At 35.5% G+C, this 24300-nt stretch overlaps 1 protein-coding gene across 1 annotated transcript in view; it reads left to right on the forward strand.

Moving 5' to 3' along the window:
* Ccser1 (coiled-coil serine-rich protein 1) overlaps positions 1 to 24300 on the forward strand; it is a 1107714-nt gene that overhangs the window by 714850 nt on the left and 368564 nt on the right. Inside the window, exon 10 of the mRNA XM_005374255.2 lies at positions 4471 to 4515. Within this exon, the coding sequence (XP_005374312.1) occupies positions 4471 to 4515 (45 nt within the window). The remainder of the gene's footprint in view (positions 1 to 4470; positions 4516 to 24300) is intronic.

The raw sequence follows: 24300 nt of genomic DNA on the forward strand, positions 1-24300 counted from the left end.
ATATATGTATATGGCAAAAAAGAGTTTGGATTCCTTGAGATTAATATTTCTTTTGAAATTATTCCTTGTCCTAAATGTTATTCTTGGTTAAAATGGGTGACGTAGTGGTCTGATATTTCAAAACCAACTGAACAAATCACTATTGGTAATGTTCAGCCAAAATCAAGATTTATACAAGTTTCCTAGTAGAGATGGTGAGGCATAGTCAGTACCTCCACAAGAGCTTTGCTTTGTCTTCCAAGTTGGAGACTGAGTTTGCTCTAGTTCTTAGACTAATCCTGGTCATCTTTCATAGTTACCTAACTATGCTGTAGATCACTTGACTTTCCACTGAAGTACAGTGTTGTGTGTTTCCACAATGAGGATCCTCTCAGATCATTATTCTTTGCCAAAATTCTTGTCCTCAGATGCCTTGCCTCAATTTTTCAACCTGAAAATTGATCTTCCAATAATCTAATGCCTAAAAGTATAATCAAGATGTTTACAGTTTGCATAGCATATCATTTCTAACATGGCAACCCAAATTACAACCAGGAAGGTATTTTTTTAAAAATTTGTTAAATCCCTAAACCCAGCCGCTAGCAACTTAGAGACAACTTCCTCTAAGTTGCCTCAGGGAATAAGCATGCTTTAAATTTGCCTTTGAAACCATAATAAATGTGTATCCATAGAGATGTAACACATTAAACAAACATTTTTATCTTATAAAAAAATGAAGAAAAATTTTATAACAAATAGTAAGAGAATATCAATACTTAATACATTGTGTATCATAATCTTAAAAGTAGTTATTCAAAACACAAGACACAGAAAAAAGACTCTTAGAAGAAACAGATGAGAGTCAGGGACAGAGAAAGAGAGAGAGAGAGGGAGAAAGAGACAGAGACAGAGATAGGGATAGAGACAGAGACAGAGAGCACAAAATAAAATGCTGATAAATAGAAAGCAGGGAGAAGTTCAAATAATTCTCCAGATTACCTATTTCATCATTTCAAAGATATTTTAATATGCACATTAAACATTTTGACTACTGTGAATATGATGAAATTCTACTAAGGATAAACTCGCAACCTGGCCTCTGAAAATATTAGTTTAAATTTTACTTTTTGTTACTACTCAACATGCCACATAGCATAATTTAAGTTTTGTAAGAGATAATTTCCTCCTTTGGAAAAAGTACTTTCCTTGACTTCTGTCTCCATTCACACAGGAGCAGTGTCTGTGAGACTTGCCCCTTGGCTGTAGTGCTTAGCAAGCGGGACTGATTGCATGGCACAATACCTAGGGACTGACAAGCAGGCATGAAAGCACTGAGAATCTCTGAAGAAGGGAGAGAATTAGGAGAAGGTTATAACACCCAGTGTCTGCCTGGTGGAAATTTTGAGAACATGCTGTGCAGGGAGAGGCCAAAGGGAATTTCACTGGCTTTCAGATTTGTACTTGAGAAGACAGGGCTCTGAGTTGGGCTAGAACAATACCACTAAGATTTGAGGGCAGTCGACCAGAGAGAAAGAAATTGCACAAACTCTAGAAGTCCAAGGGGGAGCTCCTTTGTGCCTTTTGTTTTGGCCCTGGAGTCTTCATATACATACAGAACTCCACATAGTAGCATGAATCGCAAGGCCAGGAAAAGAACAACTGCTAGAAAACAGTAATTACTGAAGAACTGTAAGTGGATGTGTCCCTAGACCTTTCTCAGCCTGGGAACCTTGTAGTTTGCTATCAGCCTGTGGAGTGGATTTTGAATATATGGAGTACTCAGTAGAGAGTGCAGCAGGGTCAAGCTTAGTAACAAGGATAAATTAATTCTAAAGACTATTTCAGCCTCATGCCCTCCCAAATACTTAAATCCAAACTTTTGCAAAGGGGAAGGAGACCAAAGAATGGAGAGAGGAGGAGCAAAGGGGAGAGCAACAAGACAAAAAAATAATTAACATTGGCTGGGCGTGGTGGTGCATGCCTGGAATGCTGAGGCAGGAGGATCATTGTGAGTTTGAGGCCAGCCTGGGCTATAAAGTGAGTTCAAGTCCAACCTGAACTGCATAGTGAAAGCCTGTCTCAAAAAGACAAAAGACAAATAAAATAAATAAATAAATAACACACACACAAGAATTAATGTGTGTCATGTTCACGAACCTATTCCCCACAATGAATATGATAATTTTGTATTGTGAAATGCAATAATAAAAAAGAAGAAGAAGAAGAAAATACTAAGCTTTGGCCAAATCAGTCCAAGTAAGCTAAGTGTCTGTGGGAGTTAATTCTAATTTTCTCTAAGGGAATACAAAAACATTAGCACTAAACTAAATATAATTCACAATATTTGTAAACAAATAAAAATTACTGGACACCAAGAAAAAATATTTATAAGTAGGAGAAGATCAGTCAGTAGGAACAGGTCTAGAAAGGACAGAAGACATAATTAATAGACAAGACATTCAAAATATTACCATAAATATATATATGTTAAGAGCCTATGCAAAATAGGAAACATGGTGAGAAAATAAAATGTAATATAAAATATGAAATAAAAATTTTAAGGAATGAAAGTAACAGCACACTAGAGAATACAGATGAAAAGATCAATGAGTTTGAAGATTTAACTATAGAAAGTATGGAAGATGAAGCACCGAGAGAAAAGAATGCTTTACAAAATTAAACAGACAAAAAGACCTTTTAAAAAAATCACAGCAATGTTCTCCAAAAAATGTTATGAAAATAGTACTTACATGAGACAGTTGTCAGAAAAGTATCAAATAAAAAAATATATGAATAATATTTTAAATTTGCCTAATCGATAAGAGTATTATTATTTATTCCTTGTATTGTCTACATGATTTTCATTTTTCAAATAAAAGACAAAACCCACCAATATTTTATTCAGGTTGATCTTATGCATAGACATATGTAATAAGATCAATCTGTGTGATAGAGATAATAAAATGAAGGAAATGAGGGCAAAGGAAGGTAATAATTACCATGGTAATGTAAACTATGCCTGGATCTTTGCTAAGTGCTCTACTCATGCTATCTCATTAATCTTCATTGAAAACACATGGAAGCTACTGAACTATTATTATTCTTGCAGAACAAAAGTGTACTGATGCTGTGGTCGTAACCCGGCACTCAGCTGAGGAGGTCCAACTGTCCCCCGTCCTCGCTTTCTGTACCCCCTCACCTCTAAGGTCGTTCACAGTGATCCTCTCTGCGCTCCTCTATGTGGTCTGCGCTCCCAGGCAGCACTAGCCCGTCTTCTTGTGATCAGACACAGCTGTACATACCCGACCTCAGTCTCCTCAAGTTGTCTTCACATTTGTTCATAATAACGAGTTTCTAAGTTGTAGAGACTATTTATTAATTCATGTAACATTTTGATTGGTACCTGTTTGCAGTACATAATGTCTACATTCATTATGGGGAGTAGATCCAAGCACTTTACCTATCGTAATTCTTGTGTTCTCCTCACCCCTCTTCCATGCCTTCCGTCTCCAGCTCTCCTGCCTCTCACAAGCTGTCCCCATGTGGCCATTGCCTACCTTTTATGTTGTTGCTTTCATGTTCCCAATGTCTCCTTGATGCCTGACTCACAGCAAACAGTTACTAAACATGTATTGTAAAATGGTGAAAGGGTGAGAAGTAGAAAGGGTGGGGGAGAGAAGTGAAGAAGGCAGAATAAAAGGATAAAACATTTGTAAGGTAACTATAATTAAGATCCAACACTGCTGCGGGGAAAGTAATGGATAGACATTTTTGTTGAGTTTAGACAAGTAAATCATTCTTCCCTAAAACATTAATTCAGTGACAATAGATAAAGATGATGGATGGATAGATAGGTATAAGTAGATCACTCTGTGGTCCCCCATCCTGGGTCACAGGTCCATTTAGCAATTACCTTACTAAGAACAATTAAGCTCGTGTATATTAGAGAGTTCAAGTAGATTCTCTTTTTCTACTCTGAAAAGTTATTATAATTTGGGGAGTGGAAAACTCCTTTCCTCAGGACTAAATCCTGAGTATTCGAAACATTTATTTTAAAACTAAAATCCTGAATATTTTCTGGACAATCTCCGTACTTTCCAGGCTGCTGTTTTTATCACCCTCAATGTTTGGGCCCCAGATATGGCAGGTGGGAGAGCAGAGGTAGCAGCTTGCCCACCTAGAGCGGACTGCAGGTGCTACTTCCTGTCTAAACCATACCCTCCACATCTGGCTCTCACCAAGTGGCAGGCGAGCACGACATCTTGTTTCTGTTTAACATACGGTCTTCAGGTTTATCAAGAAATGCGCTAGCTTCTCCTTGAAGACCTACTTTATTACTGCACACACACTACATATGTGTATATTATGAGGTACACATCTATATCCAGAAGAGTTTTTATGTGAGTGGGTTACTTTCACATTCTTGCAGCAGCACTAATTGTAAGTGACCTCTTCCTTGTCAACAATAACATAGGTGTGTTTTTCTTTCAGGGATTAAGCTTGAAAAGACTGGAGGCAGTACAAGGAGGGAGAGAGGTAAGAAGGTTTAAACAGCAGGGGTGGGGAGAAGACAGGACCCGGTCACAGCGCTGTGGTGATGACGGCAGATGCTGCTGAGAATGGTGACTGGACGCGTGTGCGGAGGAATCCCGTGCACATGTACGCATTCTGGCTGGTGTGTGTTTGTACAAATGTATTATTGTGCATCTCCTCTGAAGCTGAAGGCATTATTATTTCTCTGGCTAGGGAAGCATTGCTTCTGTTAAAACGGATTCCCAGAGCAGCAGGGCCCTCAAAACGGACAGATAGGCCTTTCTAAGCAAACATTATGCATCGAGGTTTTAAAATGATTTGCTGAAGGCCATTGGAATACATTGCATGGCCGGGATTAGTTGCCAGTGTAAAGCTGCCCTGTTAATTTTGGAGGTTTGAAAGCTTCCTAAATTACTGCTGATTGTCTCAGCTTTATAGAGGAAACTGACTATGTACATGGTAATTTTATACATATATATATATATAAGACACTAAACCCATGGCTTTTGCCCTGAGCTACACTTTCACATTACCAGCACTTTTAGTTTACTTTGAGATAGGTTCTCATGAAAGTTATAAATCTTCTAGGTTGCTTCCTATGTATGATCCTCCTGCCTCAGCCTCCCACCTACCTGGTGAGAAACTCTTAAAGAGTGCCAGATGTGATATCTTATCGTGTATATTATGTGTGTGATTTCCTAATTCTACCAAAGTGAAGATGTAACTTCAGTTCAAATTATTTCTATGCTAAACATGTAATTGCTGGAGGAGGTTTTTTCTGTAATCCAAGTGGCTAGAGGTGAGTGAAGGGCAGAATATTTAGTTTAGCAATGTAAAATATTCTTTGCTTAAGGGAATTTTATGTTGGGTGATATATAACACATATTAGTCAAAACTGAGGACGTTTTCTCTCACAAAATGAGAAAATATGTCTGATTCTTGCCCTCACTTATGGCTTCTCTTCCTGTTCAAGTGAATTCATCACGTATTACATGAGTGGGGTTTTGGGCCTCTGTTCTTGCTGTGAAGTTTCCCTTTGAATTGTTTTCAGTATTTGACACTCATCTTGTCATTCATGTCCTCTCCCTTTTGCCTACTATCTTCCATTCAGAAGAGTCTGTGTCGGGGCTGGGGATTTAGCTCAGCGGCAAAAGCGCCTGCCTGGCGAGTGCAAGGTTGTGAGTTCGGTTCCTGGTACCGGAGAAAAACCAAAAAACCAAAAAACAGAAGAGTCTGTGTCTATTGAGAGATGCATAATAGTTGGGTCACGTCCACAGAAGATTTGGACAGGGTGAAATATGACTAAATCCTTAGGTATTTTTCATGTTGTCACACAGCAAGGACTTGGTTGTCAATTTGAAAAGGGGGAAAATATGAAGACATCAGAGTCTTCTAGTTTTGTGCACGTAGTGCTTCCCTCAGACAGGACAGAAATGGGCATACTTAGAGAAAGACCAAAACCCTCACCTCTGAAGTGAAATTGCACATCAAGCAATCGTACCACAACTTATCAGGGTGGTTTGAAAGCCTTTGGGGACATAGAGTGTGGAGATTCTCAGCTTATGACATCGCTTCCCGGCCCCATAGCAACTGGGCATCAAAAGAAGGAAAACGTAAATCAAAATACCCATACTTGAACATTGCTAAACATTAGCGAAGTTCATCCTTTTATTAAGATTTTTCAGTTTTTCCTGTTATTTTTAAAAGCATAATCACTGATTTTTATTCAAAACATATATTTTACTATTTATTTTATCAGGTCCTCTTTTTATTTTAATCATAGATATCATTATGGGCAAAGAACATATCTATAGTGTGCTTTAAATTAATATCTTCTCAAAATCATTTACTGGTTTATATAAAAGTCAAAGTTTTAAGAATTTACCCCATACTATATACATTTTCTTAGACAACAAATTGCTTTGGGCTTTCTTGCTGAGGTTTGTGAAAATTGGGGAGAAGTAAGACCATCAAATCACATTGTTGAATCCCTACTACCTCGATTAGTGAAACTCTGTATTGTTTCTAATGTTTTTTGATTACTTTTATCCTCTTTAATTGTTTGATTAATCTTGCATTCTTACATCTGGTAATCAGCAACTTTGTTGACAATAACAATATGTAATATGACAACCATTGTTAATTTCCTATCACCTTGTTTTGAAATTCCGTATCTTTTTTATTGTTGGTTTTGCTTATGTCTTGGTTGTTGTTATTTTGTTTTTTCTCTTTAAAATAAAAAAAAAAGATCATCTAATCAATGATGATCAAATAATGTCTTTTCTACTTGATACCTTCAGTCTACGGACAGAAGAAGGTAAATGTAGACTATGAAAATTTAAAACACCTACTTTCCATCCTCTTGAGGCCGTGCAGGGTTGTTTGGATGTGCTTTCATTCAGTCTAGCCATTCTAGCTTTCTGCAAGATTGTGAAACCTAAAACAGTTTATGATAAGGAACTTTTGGAAATATACGATAATTAGATTAAATATTCTGTGAAACAATTTTTGTCAAGTCTCAGTAGATAAGAGTGCAATTACTATGTTAAGTGCCTTGCAATCTCTCTTGCTTAGGTAATATGACATGTATCTCCTGCTGATTACTGTGTTTTATTAAATGTGTGCATTATAAAGATGTACAGTATAATTCTGAATATGTTAAACTTCACTGTGTGGGTTTAAAAAATGCTTATGCCAAACAGTTTCTTTGAAGTTCTCATTATAATGCTATCGTGATTGATACCGATTTAATGACAATGATTAATTCTTAAGATAAATCACTTTGCCTTAGTTCAAATTACAGATATTCCCAATAGGTGATGATACATGTAATACTAAAGGCCTATTGCCAAATATTTATAAGAAGGTTTGAGAAGTGTCATTTAAAATGTTCTATTTACTTACTGAGGTAATGACAACAGTCAGAGCATGCACGGGAAATTGAAGCAGGCAGTAATATGCTACTTAGCTAAGTGGTGAATACTATTAAAAAGTTAATTGCTAGGCATGAAGGCCAGATATGAATGCATAAAACATAAATTAAAAAGTGATTAAAGTATAAATTATTTTTTCTGCAAGAACTAGAGATGAGCGGCACCTAAGTTGCTTGTGTTTCTGTGAAATACTTGAAAACGGATATTAGTTGTGTCAAAATCCAGCTATATTAGTATTTTCACATGTTCATGCACGCATAGTGCATATATAAATGAAGGGAGCTGATCAAAATAGATAATAGTAGTCATCTTTTAAAGCAACACTAGAGGTGTGCTGTCTAAAATGGGGGCTAAGACACAATTCTTGCCTAGAGGGGTATCTTGCAATTCATAGTAAAACCTCAGTGAAATTTCACAGGGGTAAAACATCAATAAATCATTATAATTCTTTTCTCAAGGAATTTATTCTCCCCTGCAGTGTTTTCATTGTATGATGTGGATAAGAATAAGGTTCAGTTTTCTGAAAAGAGCATACACCACTGTTATTTTTGACAGTATTAAACTTTCCAAAATACAGTCTTTGTTAACATGTCAGGCATCTCTTTCATATGTGTGCATATATACACGTTCTAAGTGATTATTGTCTGTTCTTCCACTTGACCTGAGAAATACCTGGCCACCAGTATTCTGGATATTTTATATCAAAGTTCCCAAACACAGTGTATATGACTTTGACCAGGGGTAAAGAAAAGTACTTATTGTGATTCAATATCTACGCCAGTATTAGAAATTCTGCTTCATTTGCTACATTGATGAGTAGAGACAATGGTTATTGACCCTTTTGGATTGTGGTGTGAGGGTGGGATTTACAGAGATTCCGGAACCACAGAGACAATCCAAATAAAGTACAAGTCTGTAATGAGCTAGGATCACTTTTATGTGATTTTCAGAGCTAAGAGTTCCCAAAATGATGAACAAAGTAAACATAGATCATAATACTATTCTTCTCCTGAAATTCTAAAGATGAGATTAATATTCATATACTTGAAGAGTTTTAAATAGGTAATTTTACACTAATGAAACAGATTATAAATATACTTCTTAAATGTTGGAAACAAAAGTAATACTTTTGGTAATCTCTAGAAGCATTCTTTAGAAAAATTATCAGAATGTTTATAGATACATTCATCTCCTTACCGAAAAAATTTCCAATTGTGTTTTCTAAATTGTTCAGTTGATAATATTTGTTCATGACTTTATATAAGAAAAACTGGAGTTTTACTTGAGTTGTGACAAGTCCAGAGAGACGCTGATAGATACATTGTTAGAAAAAATGGATTTTGGAAATTATTAAAATAGCTGATTTACTAATGTGCATTTTCAAGAAAATCATGAACATATCTTACGGCCAGTTATCTGTTTATAGTTAAGAATGCTTCACTAACTTTCTCTGTTGGAGTACAGTTTTATAATCTTCTTTATTTTTTTCCTGAAAACCACAAATGGGAAATTAGTGATATAAAGCTCTGAGACATAGAGGCATAATTTATCAGAGGCATTTGAAAAAGTTAAGATTGGAAATACAATTTTGACTAAATGCTAGCTTTTCAGCCTTCTTTTATATATACATGCATTAGTCACGTTACATATATAAGATTTTCCATGCATGTTAAGTATTACCTAAATATATAATATCCTAAGGAAGGTAATTATTTTATTATAATATCAGACTTCATGTTTTTTCTAATACATTTGGATAACTTTTTATTGCTTATCCCTTGATAGATTATATATTTCTACTTACATGCAAAAATCACTTATAAATCTGGTCTCCAAAAGGGAGAAAATATAGAGTGGAGTAAGTTATCCTCTAAATTTCAAAATAATTTATCTGCCTGAAATATTAATGCAAACATGATGTTAAGTGGAACAGAACTGCCATTGATTTATCTTTCCATTTGTCACTTAATTAGAATAACTAAGCAGATGATATTAAAATGGTTATTGCTTAAGGAAAGTCAGTGTTTCTCTGTCTGAAAGACTATGAAAGAGGATTGTTTTATATGGAATAAAAGAGCAAAAATATGTGACTTCTGAGAATAGAACTAAAATTAAAGAAACTGTACTGTTGTTGGAACTCAGAGTTAGCAAAAAGTATTGAAGTGCTATTGTTCTCTCAAGGCCTGATATTTAAATGATTTTGAAATTACTGAGGATAACTATATTTCTGTTCTAGCTTTGTACATTAAATAAAAATTTTCCATGGAAAATGATTACCAGTTACCTGAATAATTTTCTGTAAAACTGGATTTTTTCTGCATATTTTTGTTCAATAAGAAATATAGATAATAGTTTTTGTTCTGATGAATCAACATTTAATTGAAAGAATCATATTTTATAAGACCACAATAATTATTCCTGTTTCATAAGGCCGCAGAGTTTAAAATGCGCTAATATGTATAAAGCTTTTGGAGAGAATCTAGCATATAGAAAGTACTCCATAATGGCCACCATTGCTGTTTGTATCATTTATTTCATCTGCTCTTTTCTTCAATTTTGCTTATATCAGAGATAGTTGCAGGGTCACATTATTAGGAAATTTTAGTATCTTCACTGTCTCATCTACAATGTGAGAATCAATCTTATTGAAGTCTGTCTGTAAAGGATTTGACATCCTAAACCAGTTCTAAGAAGGCAAATTCCAAGTAGGGCAATAAAATCTACCTGGATTCCATCCTTTAGCTTTAAAAGCCTTAACTCCATATTTCATATTACAGATAAGACAAAAATATATTTACTTCTTCATACACATGATGGTTTACAGAGGGCAATGCTTAAAACATAGGGGGTTTTATAGGCAAGGTTTTTACATCTTCCATATTTACTAGTGATCTTCAGTTTGTATTTAGAAAATCTCTTCCATTGTTGATATTGACATTCCAAGAAATCAACCAAAAGCAACATTTTGAGCAGCAAAACTAAGCTTTTCATATCTACTTGGCTTAAATAAAAGAACAATTTTAATAGTATCTCAAGTAGGAAAATGAACATCAAAGTAAATGCATACAATTTAATTTTTTTCTTTTTCTATTGGCAATGTTCAACTGATTAGAGTATTCACATGGTGACAAAACAGTATTTCCCAAACAAAGCAGGAGAAAAATGGAGAGAGAACGAGAAACAAACAGGAGAGACCCAGTTTGTAACAGATATGAAATCATCAGTGTGGAAAGATAAAAGAAGCCTTAAATATGGGAAGCCTATCACACACATGTACAGACACACAGAGAGAGCCACATGAAAGAATATTTACAATAGAATTAAACAAAAATTTGAATTCTCATTGCTGAAAATGGTTTTGTTCGCTTCTAAGTGGAGAAATTAGAGCAGGATATTTACAGTGCGTAATGCACAGGTCTGATTATTGAAAGCAGGATGTTACAACGTAGGGAACAGGGAGAGACTGGCCAGAGTTCGTGATGTTATAGGTTTGCACAATGAGGTGAAATGAATGGAGATGTGACTTCAAGGCTCTGGAGTGAACATATTTCTTTCCTTTTTTGTGAATCTATATTTAATCCGCCTATAAGTAAAGATTTATAATTTTAGAGAGTATATTATAAGGACTAAAAGATCAGGAAGGATTACAGGTAGCACTCTGATTTTCTAATCCATATAAATTTAGAATTCTGATTAATTAAGGAACATATGTTATTTTTGGAATCAGTTAAACTCTGGAGATATTTTCATTTGAAAAGTTATGAACGTATTACGTTCATTTTACTCCCTTATATTTTTATTTTAAGTATATCCTTAGAGATTTCTTTCATTCTTGCTTTTATTTGTGTGTGTGACTGGTTATTACCTTTTAACTATGTCGATTAATGGAATAGGAAAATAATAACCCAGATAGTTAAACTGATTTAACCTTCTTTTATCACAGAAGAATTTATTCATATAAAAATAAGAGCTTTTGTGATTTCCTTCTTAATTACAAATAGAAGCTAATTGCCACCTCAAAAGTATACAGAAAACATTTTCATTATTTTGATACTTCTACATAATTTAGGAAAGGAATTTTTCCATTTGTATTTATATTTTAATGTAGAATAAATAGTCCCCATGTAAATGATCTCAGTTTTAATTATTGGCTTTGGCAAGTAATAGTCTCAGTTCTTGAAGACCTGCAACGGACACGCACTACTTCCTTTCTCTGGAGAACTTTGCTGCCCTCCTTCTTTCAGCTTGGAAATAGATCCCAAGTCTCCTGCCACCCCTTGATCATCCCTCTTGGGTAGCTAGTGATTTGATGCTACATTCATTTCCTCCACCCACCCTGTCCTCAAATGACTGTGACGCAGTTTTCCAGCCTCTGGTCTTCACTCTGCACAAAGGGTGATTCTTTCTCATAGGACCGGCTCAGGTTTGTACCAGTGATCAGCACAGCATTACACATACACAGTTCAAAGTTTGTAAATAAATCACTTAACAGAAAAATGTGCTGATGATTCACTATTATTTTTCTTAGTATATGTTTGCCATATATAATAATTACACTCATCTTAGGAAATGTATTTGTGGTTCATTAGCCCCTAAAAACATTAGGCTATCAAAATATTATATGTTTCTGTTAGATTAAACATGCTAGGATTAGAGACTGTTATTCTTTTTTTTTCAACTTGGAAATAATACTTTACTTAAGAAAACATATGGTAAATGGTCACATAGAAAATGGGACACATAATAAATTTAGGGTTGGAGGAATTAAACCACTTTCTAAACCTCGTCACCATTATCAGTTTCTTAATTTTTAGAAAAGTCGTAAGTTTTTATTAAAACACAAAGCAACCCAATCCAAACAAGGTTTCAAGACTGTCAATGTTTCCTTCACTTTCAATTCAAAAGGATAGATCTTTAGTGACATTTTGTGTCTTTCCGTTCTTCAAGTTTGAATGTTACATTTCTATGAAAATAAGAACTTACTGTAAATTGTCCCCAAGTAGGGAACATGTTGTTTTCTTCAAGGATCTGGGCATCATTTACCCTAAAGATGCTGCCTTGTGCTGTTTTCAGTCACAGTAATCAACTACACCGACAGAGCAGATATGTGTGACATTTTTCAGAATCACCTCCAAACAATAAGCGAGGTTGTTAAATCTCCTTGAGATGCTTATAATACCTGTGTCCTAAGCACTTCAGAAGCGATCTGCTATAGCTAAGTCTAAAAACCTTCTGATATAAGTTTGTTACCATGGCATAGTCTCCCACCCTTAGGAAATCAGAATTTACCAATATGAGCCCAGAGCTTCAACACAATTATACCTTACTATTTACACAATGTGTAACCAGCTATCCAAAAAACAAACTTAACTGCAACTTCCAACTTCCAACCTAACCAGAATGAATCAGATGAGCAAATGTAACGTCATACTGACCCCTTGCACAGCATCTGAGTCCTAATGCTGCCCCCTGGATTCATTCCTCTTTATTGACCTTGTCTACCCTTTCAACCTAGAGGCGTGGGCTAGGGATTTAGCTCAGCGGCACAGTGCCTGCCTGGCAAGTGCAAGGTCGTGAGTTTGATTCCCGGTACTGGAAAGAAACAAAAAATCAACCTGGAGGCTGTCTTACAGTCTCAACCTGCTCATGTATATAACAGTAAAGAAGACATACAAAACACATGAAGTTTTTAATATTAGTCAACAAATAAAAAAGTAGACCAATAAATATAACAGGAACATTATCAAAATTGTGTAAATTCATGAATATTTACAAATAGGTAATTTAGACAGAATTGCTATTATACACATAACTTTTCATATTTCCAAATAGTAATTAAACAGAAATCCTAAAGTACAATGACTCACACCGAAGGTGTGAATGCCTACATTGCACTACCACTTTGCTTATCAATAAAGTGTTTAATGTGATAAGTGAGCTTGCTTCTTGCTTGTTAGTTTGTCTAATCTAGGTTGGATGGAGGACAGTGCTACTCTCAGCAGATAATGTATATTTAAACTATTTCTGTGCTTTGTTTTAATAACACTTAAAACAGAGAACCCTGTCTCACACAAGCATGTTGAAGGGAATAACAGAAGAGATTTTAAAGCAATCTCAGCAAGTTCAGGATACTCATTTTTAACAGTAGAAGTTGAGTTAAGCAAATACAATATTAATCTGAAGCAAGTGTTCCATGCAATCTAGCAGCTTTTCTCTCAATTTCTTCTTGATTCTCCCGTCTTCCTAAGAAAGTCCTAATCATTTTTGCCAACTTCACTCTTGGATGTCCCTCTACCCCAGATTTATTACTACTGGGGTAGTGTGGAGTCCTATCTCTTATTGATTAAAAATGTACTCTAAAAAGGAAGACAAAGGCTGAGATTACAGCAATTTAAATTTTTTCTATCCAGATATGACTGAGCTAATGTATGTCTGATTGATATTTAACATGAAATCATTGCCAGTATGTGAATCCTGAAGACATGTGTGGCCCTTGCTTCTGTTTTGTATGCTGAAGAGAAGGAGAAAAAAATAGTATTTTGCATGGGAAAATTCTCAGTACACATGTTGACCTAATTTTGCGGAGAATTAGTGATAGTCACATACAGGACTTCGGGGACAATCTTTTAAGGCTGTGGAGAAATGTATATTGTGTACTTGAAGTTGCATTCTTATTTGAAAATAAAAATATTGAGTTAAAATGAATAAATTAATGAAATCTAACAATTTCAACTCATCTGTGTAGTAAATGAGACAGTTGTAAAACCGAGCCATAAATATTTCTCTACGTTTAGTTCTGAAAAAAAATAATTGAACTATAGATTTAATTTATAAATTGGAAGTATGAAACTTCAGAAATTTAACAACTTTCTTGAAACATTTTGGTCAGTTTTAAGATTTTATGAATTCTGTGTACAACGTGTTAGTGACTTTTGCCCAAAAATGGGGAAAAGGTTCTTTATTCATTTCATTCTTCAATGGTAGCTTATCAGAAGGAGCAGACTGTTTCAATATGGTCATAAGCTAATGTTAAGAAATTTGTATAAATTTTATAAAGATGTTTATGGCACAAAAATTAAACTATTCCTAATTCAAGGAAATTGTACCAATCATATTCAGTGTAGCACGTTAGACTTGTTATACAGCAGATAACTTAGAGCTTTCAAACAAGGTCTGCTCAGTGTGCAGCAGTGTGATCATGAGCAAGTTTCCTGGTCTACTTGTTCTTCAGCTTCTTTACGTTAAAAGTAAGATGAGTAGTGGTACCTTCCCTCACAGAGTTACTGGCAGTGTGGAAAATGAAAACTGCATATGGAAAATAATGACCTCTACTGTGCCAATAAAACGTCCAATGAGAAAAATTTTAATAGTATTTGCTATTGTTACTATTACCTCGAATTAATGAAAGACGTGAGAGATTCTGTTTTCTGCATGTGCGTACCATACCTCAGTTGAATGTTGCCCGTTCAAGAAAAAGTTCCCAGGGATCCTGAGTTGCAAAAACAATATTTGATAAATTGTTCTGTTGTGTAACCATGTTTGTCACAAGGTATTGTGCTTCTTTTCATTTATCTTTCCATTATTTTAAAATAAATAATGAGTTCCTAGAGAATGGGGTCTTACCAGCTCATATCTATAAAACCTTATATGATTTCAATTGCACAGTAAGTATCCAGTAATATTTCTTGAGTTGAATCTTCCTTTTTGTGATCAACAGCATTTGGGTTTAGAGAGCCCAATGCTAGAGTGCCCAGTTCCTTTTTATAGGGTTCATTTATTCATTCTTGTTCCTTTCACGTATTTAATCAGTACACAGTGGATTCATATATAATTAAATATAAAAATAAAGTTAATAAGTATGTTTAATTTCTTTTATTCCTATTATATTCCACTTAAAGATAAAGATGCAATAATCCTTGACCATATTTGAGGTGAATTTGAGTCAAAAAACTTTGCAATAATAAGAAAAGTAAATATAAGGGTAATTTTATGGGACAAAATTGCGATATGGTTGAATTATTTTTAAACTTGCCACATTTTATAATTTCAAGCCTGGGGAGCTCAATGAATTCTAACCTGTGTAGCTTGTTGCATGATGGGGCTAACTTACGATTAAACTATCCATTTTCTTTTATCAGGATTAAATGATGCAAGATCTTCAGTGTTTGTCTCTTTCATGTAATGTGACCACTCTAAACTGTAATTCTCTTTGGAATATTAGGGCTGATTCAGAGGCAGAGAGGATTACCTGATTGCTCAGAATTATGTAATGCGTTCTGTTTCAATGCATGGATTTTGAAATGACACAGTTGAATGATATTTAAAGTAATCCATGATAATTTTAAAAGGTTTCCCTTTAAAAGGACACAAAAGTGATAGATGGATATGGAAACCAAGAATTTGAGCATTAGTGTATGAAATATGAGTTATGAGGAAATAAAATTAATTGATAGAGAAATTTATCATAATTGGTCTAATGTGTTAAGATGGGAAAGAGAAGGGAGTAATTTGAATTTTAAAACTCAAACAGAGATCATATATTTGGGGAAGTCATACATGTGCAGGGTTTAGAGTAGCGCGCGAGACTCTTCTGCTCTAAGTTGACAGCACTTTCACTGTAGAGCTAATATCCTAAGTCTGTGAGGGAGACTGCGATAATAAAGCACTAGACCAACAGGGCTCTTCTCCCAGCAAAATCTCTCAGGTGAGAAATACATCGGGAGAGAGGAGAGGGGAAAGATAAGAAACAAAGACAATAAAACAAAAAGACACAAAGCAAACTAGATGGCCAGATTTAACGGGATAAGTAGCAAAGCTGTACATTTTATATGCAGGCCAATAAGACTTCCCCCTTTGACCTAGCAAAAGGCTGCCTTTTATATATAAAATAGATTTTTAAGTAATGAAAGGAACACTCAAATATACCTTCTTTCATGGAACTATAGGGGAAGCACTTCATAGCCCTGCTTTTAGACCTTGAAGTCAGATTAAACGTGTTTAAAAGTTACATTCATGTCTTGCTGGGATGGTTTTATCACTGAGCTATTTCCAAAGCCGTTTAGTGGTTTAAGGCTGGGCCCGTAACTTACTAATGGACTGCTAGGAACAAACCGAGGTTAAATCCAGTTTTTATTTAGGGCATTCTTATTAAATAATGTGTCCCAAAGTCCTGACCTTGTCTCTTAGTCATTTCTCCTTTGACATTTCTTTTCTTTTCTGGGTAATCTCATCCACTCTGGTGGTTGAAATTTTGCCTTCTAATAATTTGTACCTCTTAAGTCTCTGTCATCCAGGTGCTTCCCCATACCTCCATAAGTTTAGTCACTTATTTAATTTAATTTTCTGTGCTTTTTACTTCCCCATATAAAATTCCCTCTGCTATTTCTTTGAGTGACATTAGCGGTTACTCATTCCAGACATCACAGAAACAAGGTCATGTCTTCCTTCTCTCTCATGCACCACATCCTCAAGGTCAGGAGACAGACCATACTTGAGATATGTCTCTCCCTGACTCTTTCTCCTGTCTGCCCAGCTCCTACTGAGTTAGTTTTCATCCTAACCATGGGAGGGATTATATAAACAGGGATTATACAGGGAGGGAGAGATTATACAAAATCATCTTCACTGATTCTCGGTCTCTATTCTCTTCTGTCTTCTCCCAGTTGTTACCTGACTGTGATTGTGTTATTTTCTTTATGCTATGCAAAGGTAAGGGATAAACTCTTTAACACATCAACCAAGACTTTCGCAAACAAGTCATAAAGATTTTAGCATCTCATCATTTGACCATCACTTCCTTGGGAAATTTTACTCTCTCTTTAAGACACCATACAAGTGTCATCTCTTTTAGTACAGTAAGTCTTCATTTTAAGGACATTTGCACATTTCTTAACTGCTGCTGTAGGAATTACTATATTTTGCATAGTAATTGGCTTTCCTGTCTCTGTTTGATTACATTTCTTAAAATATTGATTGTGTCCTTTACATCTTTGTGATACTGAGAATTTGCTTTAAGGGATAAAATACAAAAGATGTTTAGTAAATATTTGTTGATGGAGTGAATGAGTGATGCTGCTTTGGAAGGTTCTCTGAGATTCCAGTGGCTTTCTTGAGGTTTGCAGAATTTACCACTAGATGTCACTAGCACATTTCTTATAGCAACTAGGAGAACTGACTTTACTGAGGACCTACTAAGCACCAGACCCTTTTAAATATTTAAAGCTGTGAAGTTAATGCTATTCCAAGTCTACCCTAGGAATGCATGCTTACAATTATTACTGTATCATGCAGCAAGGATGATGTAGAGACAGGATTAAAATTTCTGTCTGCCATCAAAGCCCATCATTCCCCTCAGGGCCAGCCACATTTGCCTCTTTTGTGATGACTGAGCCTGATAAATAGCATTTGCAGCCTTTTCAAACAAGTCAAGTCTTTATTGATAAAATATGCTGTTATCGGACCAGGCACGCTCTAGGAGCCTTTGAATTAAACATCAATGGCTTTGTTTCTATAAGCCTTTACTAAATTTAAAATAAATTATAATTCAAAAAATATTTTTCATTAAAAATAACAATGTAGGTTTTAAACAAGAGCATGCAGATTTCTCTTATAGTCTCAGTTTGTCTTAATTTATCTTTGACATCTTCTTGTTCTAAGACTTGTTAATTGTGGTGGGGTACATGGATAAAGTAGAGTTCCCACCGTGAAAAAGTTTATCAACCAATGGTGGCTTCTTGACCTGATAACAGGAGCAGTAAGGTACACTGTGCAGTGCTCATAGTCTGAGATTTTGGAGTCCAAAAGCACCTATGGATACTAAGCATGCTGACAAGGTGACTTATCTATTCTTGGATTGCATACTTAGAACACATCGGTAAGTATGCTGAATCCCACTGTGTTCCTTACTGCTCACTGTCACTGCCATCTTCTTTTGTTACACAGAACTCTGCCTTTGGACAGTGCCAAGCAAGAGACAGGATGTGAGGACAGGTATCTCCATAGACTCTTAAATTTCAGAACAGGACAGTGTAGGAAAGATGACGAAAAGCTGCATAGGTCTGTGTGCAGGATTCGGGCAGATCCAATCATGGTTTTTAGCCTTGTACAGGCAGACAGAGGCGCAGACACAGTGGGCCATTACACAGTGAGAGAAAGATCAGAGAAAGAGAAGTAGTTCTTGACTGTCCATACATTTTGTAGATTCTCTTTAACTTGGTTAATTTCAGTATCATATTTGACTGGTGAAACTTTTTTTGCCAAACTCAGTGGCCGATGGCACTTTTGCCTCTATGTTGTGACTTATTCAAAGGACTTATAAGCTATCAACTAATTAAAATGCACATTTATATACTAGATGATAATTGTCTCCACAGATTTTAAAAGGGAAGGAATTAAGGTAGTCATGGAAATTGTTTATCTCCCTTTGTTAATATTTTCTATGTATTGTGAGTGTGTCTCTTATGTGAAATTAAATCTCACCAATTTGAAGGGTAGTAATATTAGAGAAGAAGACATTTAATTAATTTCACAAATTGGACACACTTTTGACTCTCTGTACTAAAAATGCATAGCATATTGTCAAGCTTCAAGGCTCAGTTGAGTAGTAATGTTATATTTACAAAGAAATAACTCTTGAAGAAGTAAACAAAATAGCCCATCAACCTCGTCAGTATAGGCACCAAACCGAGAGTTTTAAGTTTAGGGAAGTCATGAGAAATTCTGAAATATGTGCCTGGTTTGTATTCCTTTCGATAAAAATATGAGCTTTTGTTCTTGTGTACTGATAAGGCCTGGAGAAAGGCTTCCTGTGGATGTATCTTCCATCCTTACTTTTCTATTCTTGCCCAACACATGGAATGTTTTAAATGTTTATACATATGGGCGTATTGAACATGTGAGTAAGTGAATATTAGACAAATCAAAAATGTTAGAACAGCCAGGCAGGCATAGTGGCCCATGCCTATAATCCCAGCTGTAATCCTATGAGGCTGAGGCAGGAGGATGACTGTGTGAGCCCAACTTAGGCAATTTAATGCCTTAAAATGACCATGTATCTGAAAAAAGGAAGAGGAACACGAGGAGGAGGAGCAGATGGAGAAAGATGACAACTTGGTGATCATTCTCTGTCTTCCTCCTCTTACTCCTCTTCCCATCCTTGGCAGTTTGGACTGAGTAACACTGTGGAAACTCCAAGAATTCATAATTCCTAGGTTGTCAGCACTGCTTTAGTGGAGAGGCAGGACAGCCTGGTGATGGAAATATATGGGCTGTGGGGCCAGAATGTCCAGAAGAAATCCAGGACTCGGATGCTTACTAGATTGTGACAACGAGAGGCAAGCATTAGCAACAGCAGTGTTTAACTTAGTTTGGAAAATGAGAAGGAATAGCAGTATTTACCCCAGAAGGTTATTGTGAGGATCAAAATAAGCAAGAATGCTGAGCATGGTGGTGCATACCTGTAATCCCTGCACTCGGGGGGAGGCCAAGGCAGGAGGACTGTTGCAAGTTTGAAGTCAGCCAGCCTGAACTGCATAGTGAGACCCTGTCTCAAAAAGACAAAAGAAAACCACAAGTATGCAGAGACCTTAGGACAGTTTACCGCATGTTGCAAGTGCTTTGGGGATGTTCAGGGTTGTTGTTGCTATTTATGCTGTCGCTGTTATTAGTGGACAGTTGCCTTTCATAGAGGTGGAGAAGCACATGATCCCATAGACTTCCCAGGTTTTTTCCCCAAGGGATAAACAAAATACGAGGGCTCCTTTTCATTTCAATCTGAATGAAGCATTAGATTAACGGAGAGAGAGAGAGATTTAGGGAGTTTGTTTGTGATCATTCTAAAGTGAAAAATGAGTTTTAAAAGATTCTTCATAAATGGAAATTAACTTACGTTAGTAATATTTTAAAGTTCATTATACTCAGTCATCTATTTTAATAGCCATCCTTTTATATGTGCTTGATTTGAGGACTATTGAGTACAAAGGCTGCTTATGAGTCTCTGAATGACTCTGCCCAAAGAACCCTCATTTCAGGCCATAAGTCGTAAAGAAGACAGCAGTCAATAGCAAAGTGTTCTAACTGCAGCAAAAGGCTAGACAAAAATGATCAAGTCTTACAGCTAAACATCCAAATGGAAAGTGTGAGGTAACGTCCACTGCAGTAACATGCCTCTATTTGTGTGGATCTTGGTTTCCTGGGAATGTGCCTTGAGGTTCATTAGAATGGGAGAACAATCACAGGCTATAGCCGAATGTGAGAACTTCCTAAGGTGCTATTGCATCGAAGCCTTCACTTAGTCTGTCTGAGTTCACATCTGGGCTTGACTGCCTGTTAGATGTTGAACTGACCTTAAGCAAAAAATAAAAAAGTATGGCCTTATACACACACACACACACACACACACACACACACACGTGCTTATATAATTATATAGAGAGACATAGCTCTCTCTATATTTTTCATCCCTATACTTGTCTAGTACATGCTTTAGGATTTTTGTGGATTAAGTAGCTTATACTTAGAAGATTCTTAGAATAGTACTGATCCAGATTAAGTGTTTTGTAAGTGCTTATTAAGTAAATAAGCACAAGTACTTTATTGCACCTTCCGTTCAATAGAGTGCATGAGAACAAATCAAAACTGTTTTTCACATAGTTACAAAGCTCTGAAAGGTACCAAATTTTGCAAACTCACATTGTAAAAGGAAATTTTCTATAGTCCCAATCAACCAACACCGTAAGGCACAATAGAAAAATGATAAATTGCATTTATTTTGTTGTGTCAACTATACTTTAAAAAAAATCCTACCTTTGCTAATCATCAGTAATAGGGCTTTGGACAAGTTATTTATATTCTCTAAATGTATTTGCCTTTTTTGAGTTCAATGTAAAGCACTGAAAAACATCATTTGTAATTTTCATCATCCTTATTTGTATTCCAGCAAAATTCAATGTCTTTTTCTCTACTGCTTAAGCAATTACACATCCCCATTTTTGATATTTCAAAATACAGCCCCCAAATCTGTTGTAAATCATGGCTCTAATTTTTTTTAATGTAGTGGATAGCAAAACATTAGCATTGCCAGGCGTGGTGGTGTATGCCTATAACCTCAGCACTTGGGAGGTTAATGCAGGAGGATGGCTGTGAGTTTGAGGCCAGCCTGAGGTACTTAGTGAATTCAAGGCCAGCATGAATCACATAGCAAGACCCTATCTCATAAACAAAACAAAACACCTTAGCATTTATGCATGTCCAATAAATATTGATTTTATTGTTGATATATAGCAGATACAATATTTCCTTCTGGTTGTTGATTCTGTTATAGCAGGATGTGTATCATTTTATATATATATATTCAAAATAAAAGATGCATTTGAGAAAGTGTTAAAAATTAACTACATCCCTAAATTATCTGATTTTTATTTTTGTGATAATCAGAAAGAAGTTGAAACTGTATTCCTAAAAACTAATCGTAAAATTTCTTTTAGAATGGAAAAATTCATAGAAACTTAAAACACTGAGTAGAACATGAACTTCTATGGATAAACATGTTTTATATACATTGCAAAAGAATATTTTCTGTCTGTATGAACAGAGAGTGCATTCATAATTATACTACAGTGCTTTCTCTGGCTGTTTAGCATAATATGTAACTTGCAATTTCCACACAGATATAAAAGTTAGAAGGTATCATTTTGAAGATGAGTAGTATGATTAACATTTTCGAATAGCTTTTATAGGAGATGTTTTCTAAAGTAAAGTTAGGTAGATTGTTCACAGTTAAAACCTTGATAATATAACTTCATTTCCTCCTCAGGCCGTCTAGGTAAGAAAAATCTGCTTGCAGTCTGAGTGGATGTGCCAGTCGATATTTAAAAGAGAACTTAAATTTCCCGGTTTAAAAGCAAGGGAAAGGAGTGAGTCGTTGAAGTCGCAGCGCCCGGCTCTGATATCCGCGGCAGATGTTCTTTCTGTTCAATCGTAGCCATAATGCATTTACCTCGCATTCAGAGATGACGAATGTGCTAACTGCTAGCTCCTCGCAGGTTTCGGCAAACGTTGATTAAACTCCATTGGCGAACAAAGGAAAGGAAGAAGGTAGTCATCTAAAACAAACTGTTATTCTTACAATTTTTTTTAGCCTCTCCCCTCTAAAAATACTTCAGTTCATAGTGTGAAGACTAAGCAAAACATCATTTTAAGGTGTGTAACATTTAACTCAATTACATGTACATATAAAGTCATCCAGGATTTGATTTCCTTAAATTTACATTTGAGAGATACGTAATGATCACATTTATCATGGATTTGAGATTTTAACATAATCTTTACTCATAAAATTATCGTAGACATATTTTTTAGATGTTAAAAAAGGGGAAAAATAAATTAACAGTTTCAAAATATACCTTTCTATTAAAAATAAATGGTTGGCTAAGCAATTTTTAAAACTGGAAGATTTGTAAGTGGAGGCAGGCAAAGAAGTCATTTGTACTTACTAGCTGTTTATAAATGGAAAAATATTTAAATGTGTGAATATTCACTGTATGTATTGAATTAAAGCACTACTTTTGACGTGTTATAAAATTAGTGGCTCACTACATTTTCCTATGATGTGTGGGTAAATAATGAATAGATGTTTCTGCACACAATTAGGCATAGGATATATTATTTAATATTTATAAATGTGGATAACTTACTTTCAAAAATGAAATTCTCATTAGTATTGGATAAAAAATTAGTTAAGGTTAAAGATTGATTGTAAAAGTGGAGAATTCCTATACCTTATGAATATTATGGGTTAGCTAGTCCTGCCTCCATGATTTCAAAAATAATAAAATTGAGTTTTACAAAGTAGTTCTGCACAGTGACTCACCAGGTTTAAACGCAGTTTTAATATAGGAGTATTAAAGGCACAAGAGGGTTAAGGGAAGATATTTACACTATTTAATAAAAATTGCATGATGGAAATTCATGTGTAATAATTAAGCTTCAATTAGTATGCCAGTTTTCATTCACTAATTCAAGATTCAGGACTTTTGATCAAAAACCTCCATTTTGTTTCAATGAATTTTGGAACATGGAACATGACTAAAGTGCAGTTGGTACAAAATGCGGCTGTGGTTTATGGAGGTGATTATATGAGCCCTAGACTTCAAGGAGACAGTGAGCTTTGTTATGTAATTTTCTATGTAGTCTCACAATGAAGATGCAAACTGAGACAGTGAGGGCAAAGGTAACATGGTGGGTGACTTGAAACATTCAGAGGCAAACTCAGTGTTACTTGAAAAAAACCAGATTATTATAAGGTTTTTGGTCTGAGAGAAAGGGCTAACTGTGTGACTATATGAGGAAGCTCAGAGAAAATCTATAATGTGAGATTTTAGTTTAGTTTTAAATATTTTTTTAAAGATAACCAGGTGTGTAATTGTGAAAATTCTCACTGCTCAGTTCATGGGAAGAATCTATGAGGCAGAACAATTTGGGGAACAGTCCTGAGAAGTCCATTGTAGATAGGTAATAGTCAAATCTAGGAGGCAACTGACATCTAGAATGTGTAAAGGAAAATAACCAGAACACTGTGTGTGAGGCTTTGACTATGCTCAAATTCCAGGATGAATAAGAAGAGATATTAGAGAAAAACAGTAAGCAGGCATTAACAAAACCAATAGCAATCAGGGAGAGTGTTTCAGAGAGGTTGACAAGTTGTCTTATAAAAAATGAACACCTCAAAAGCACCTCTTTCTTTCCTTTTTTTGCATTCTAAATCTCCCCCGTTCTCTCCCCCGTTCTCTCCCCCGTTCTCTCCCCCGTTCTCTCCCCCGTTCTCTCCCCCGTTCTCTCCCCCGTTCTCTCCCCCGTT

The sequence above is a fragment of the Chinchilla lanigera genome, unplaced genomic scaffold (assembly GCF_000276665.1).
Source record: "Chinchilla lanigera isolate Chin_1 unplaced genomic scaffold, ChiLan1.0 scaffold00004, whole genome shotgun sequence".
Lineage (NCBI taxonomy): Eukaryota > Metazoa > Chordata > Mammalia > Rodentia > Chinchillidae > Chinchilla > Chinchilla lanigera.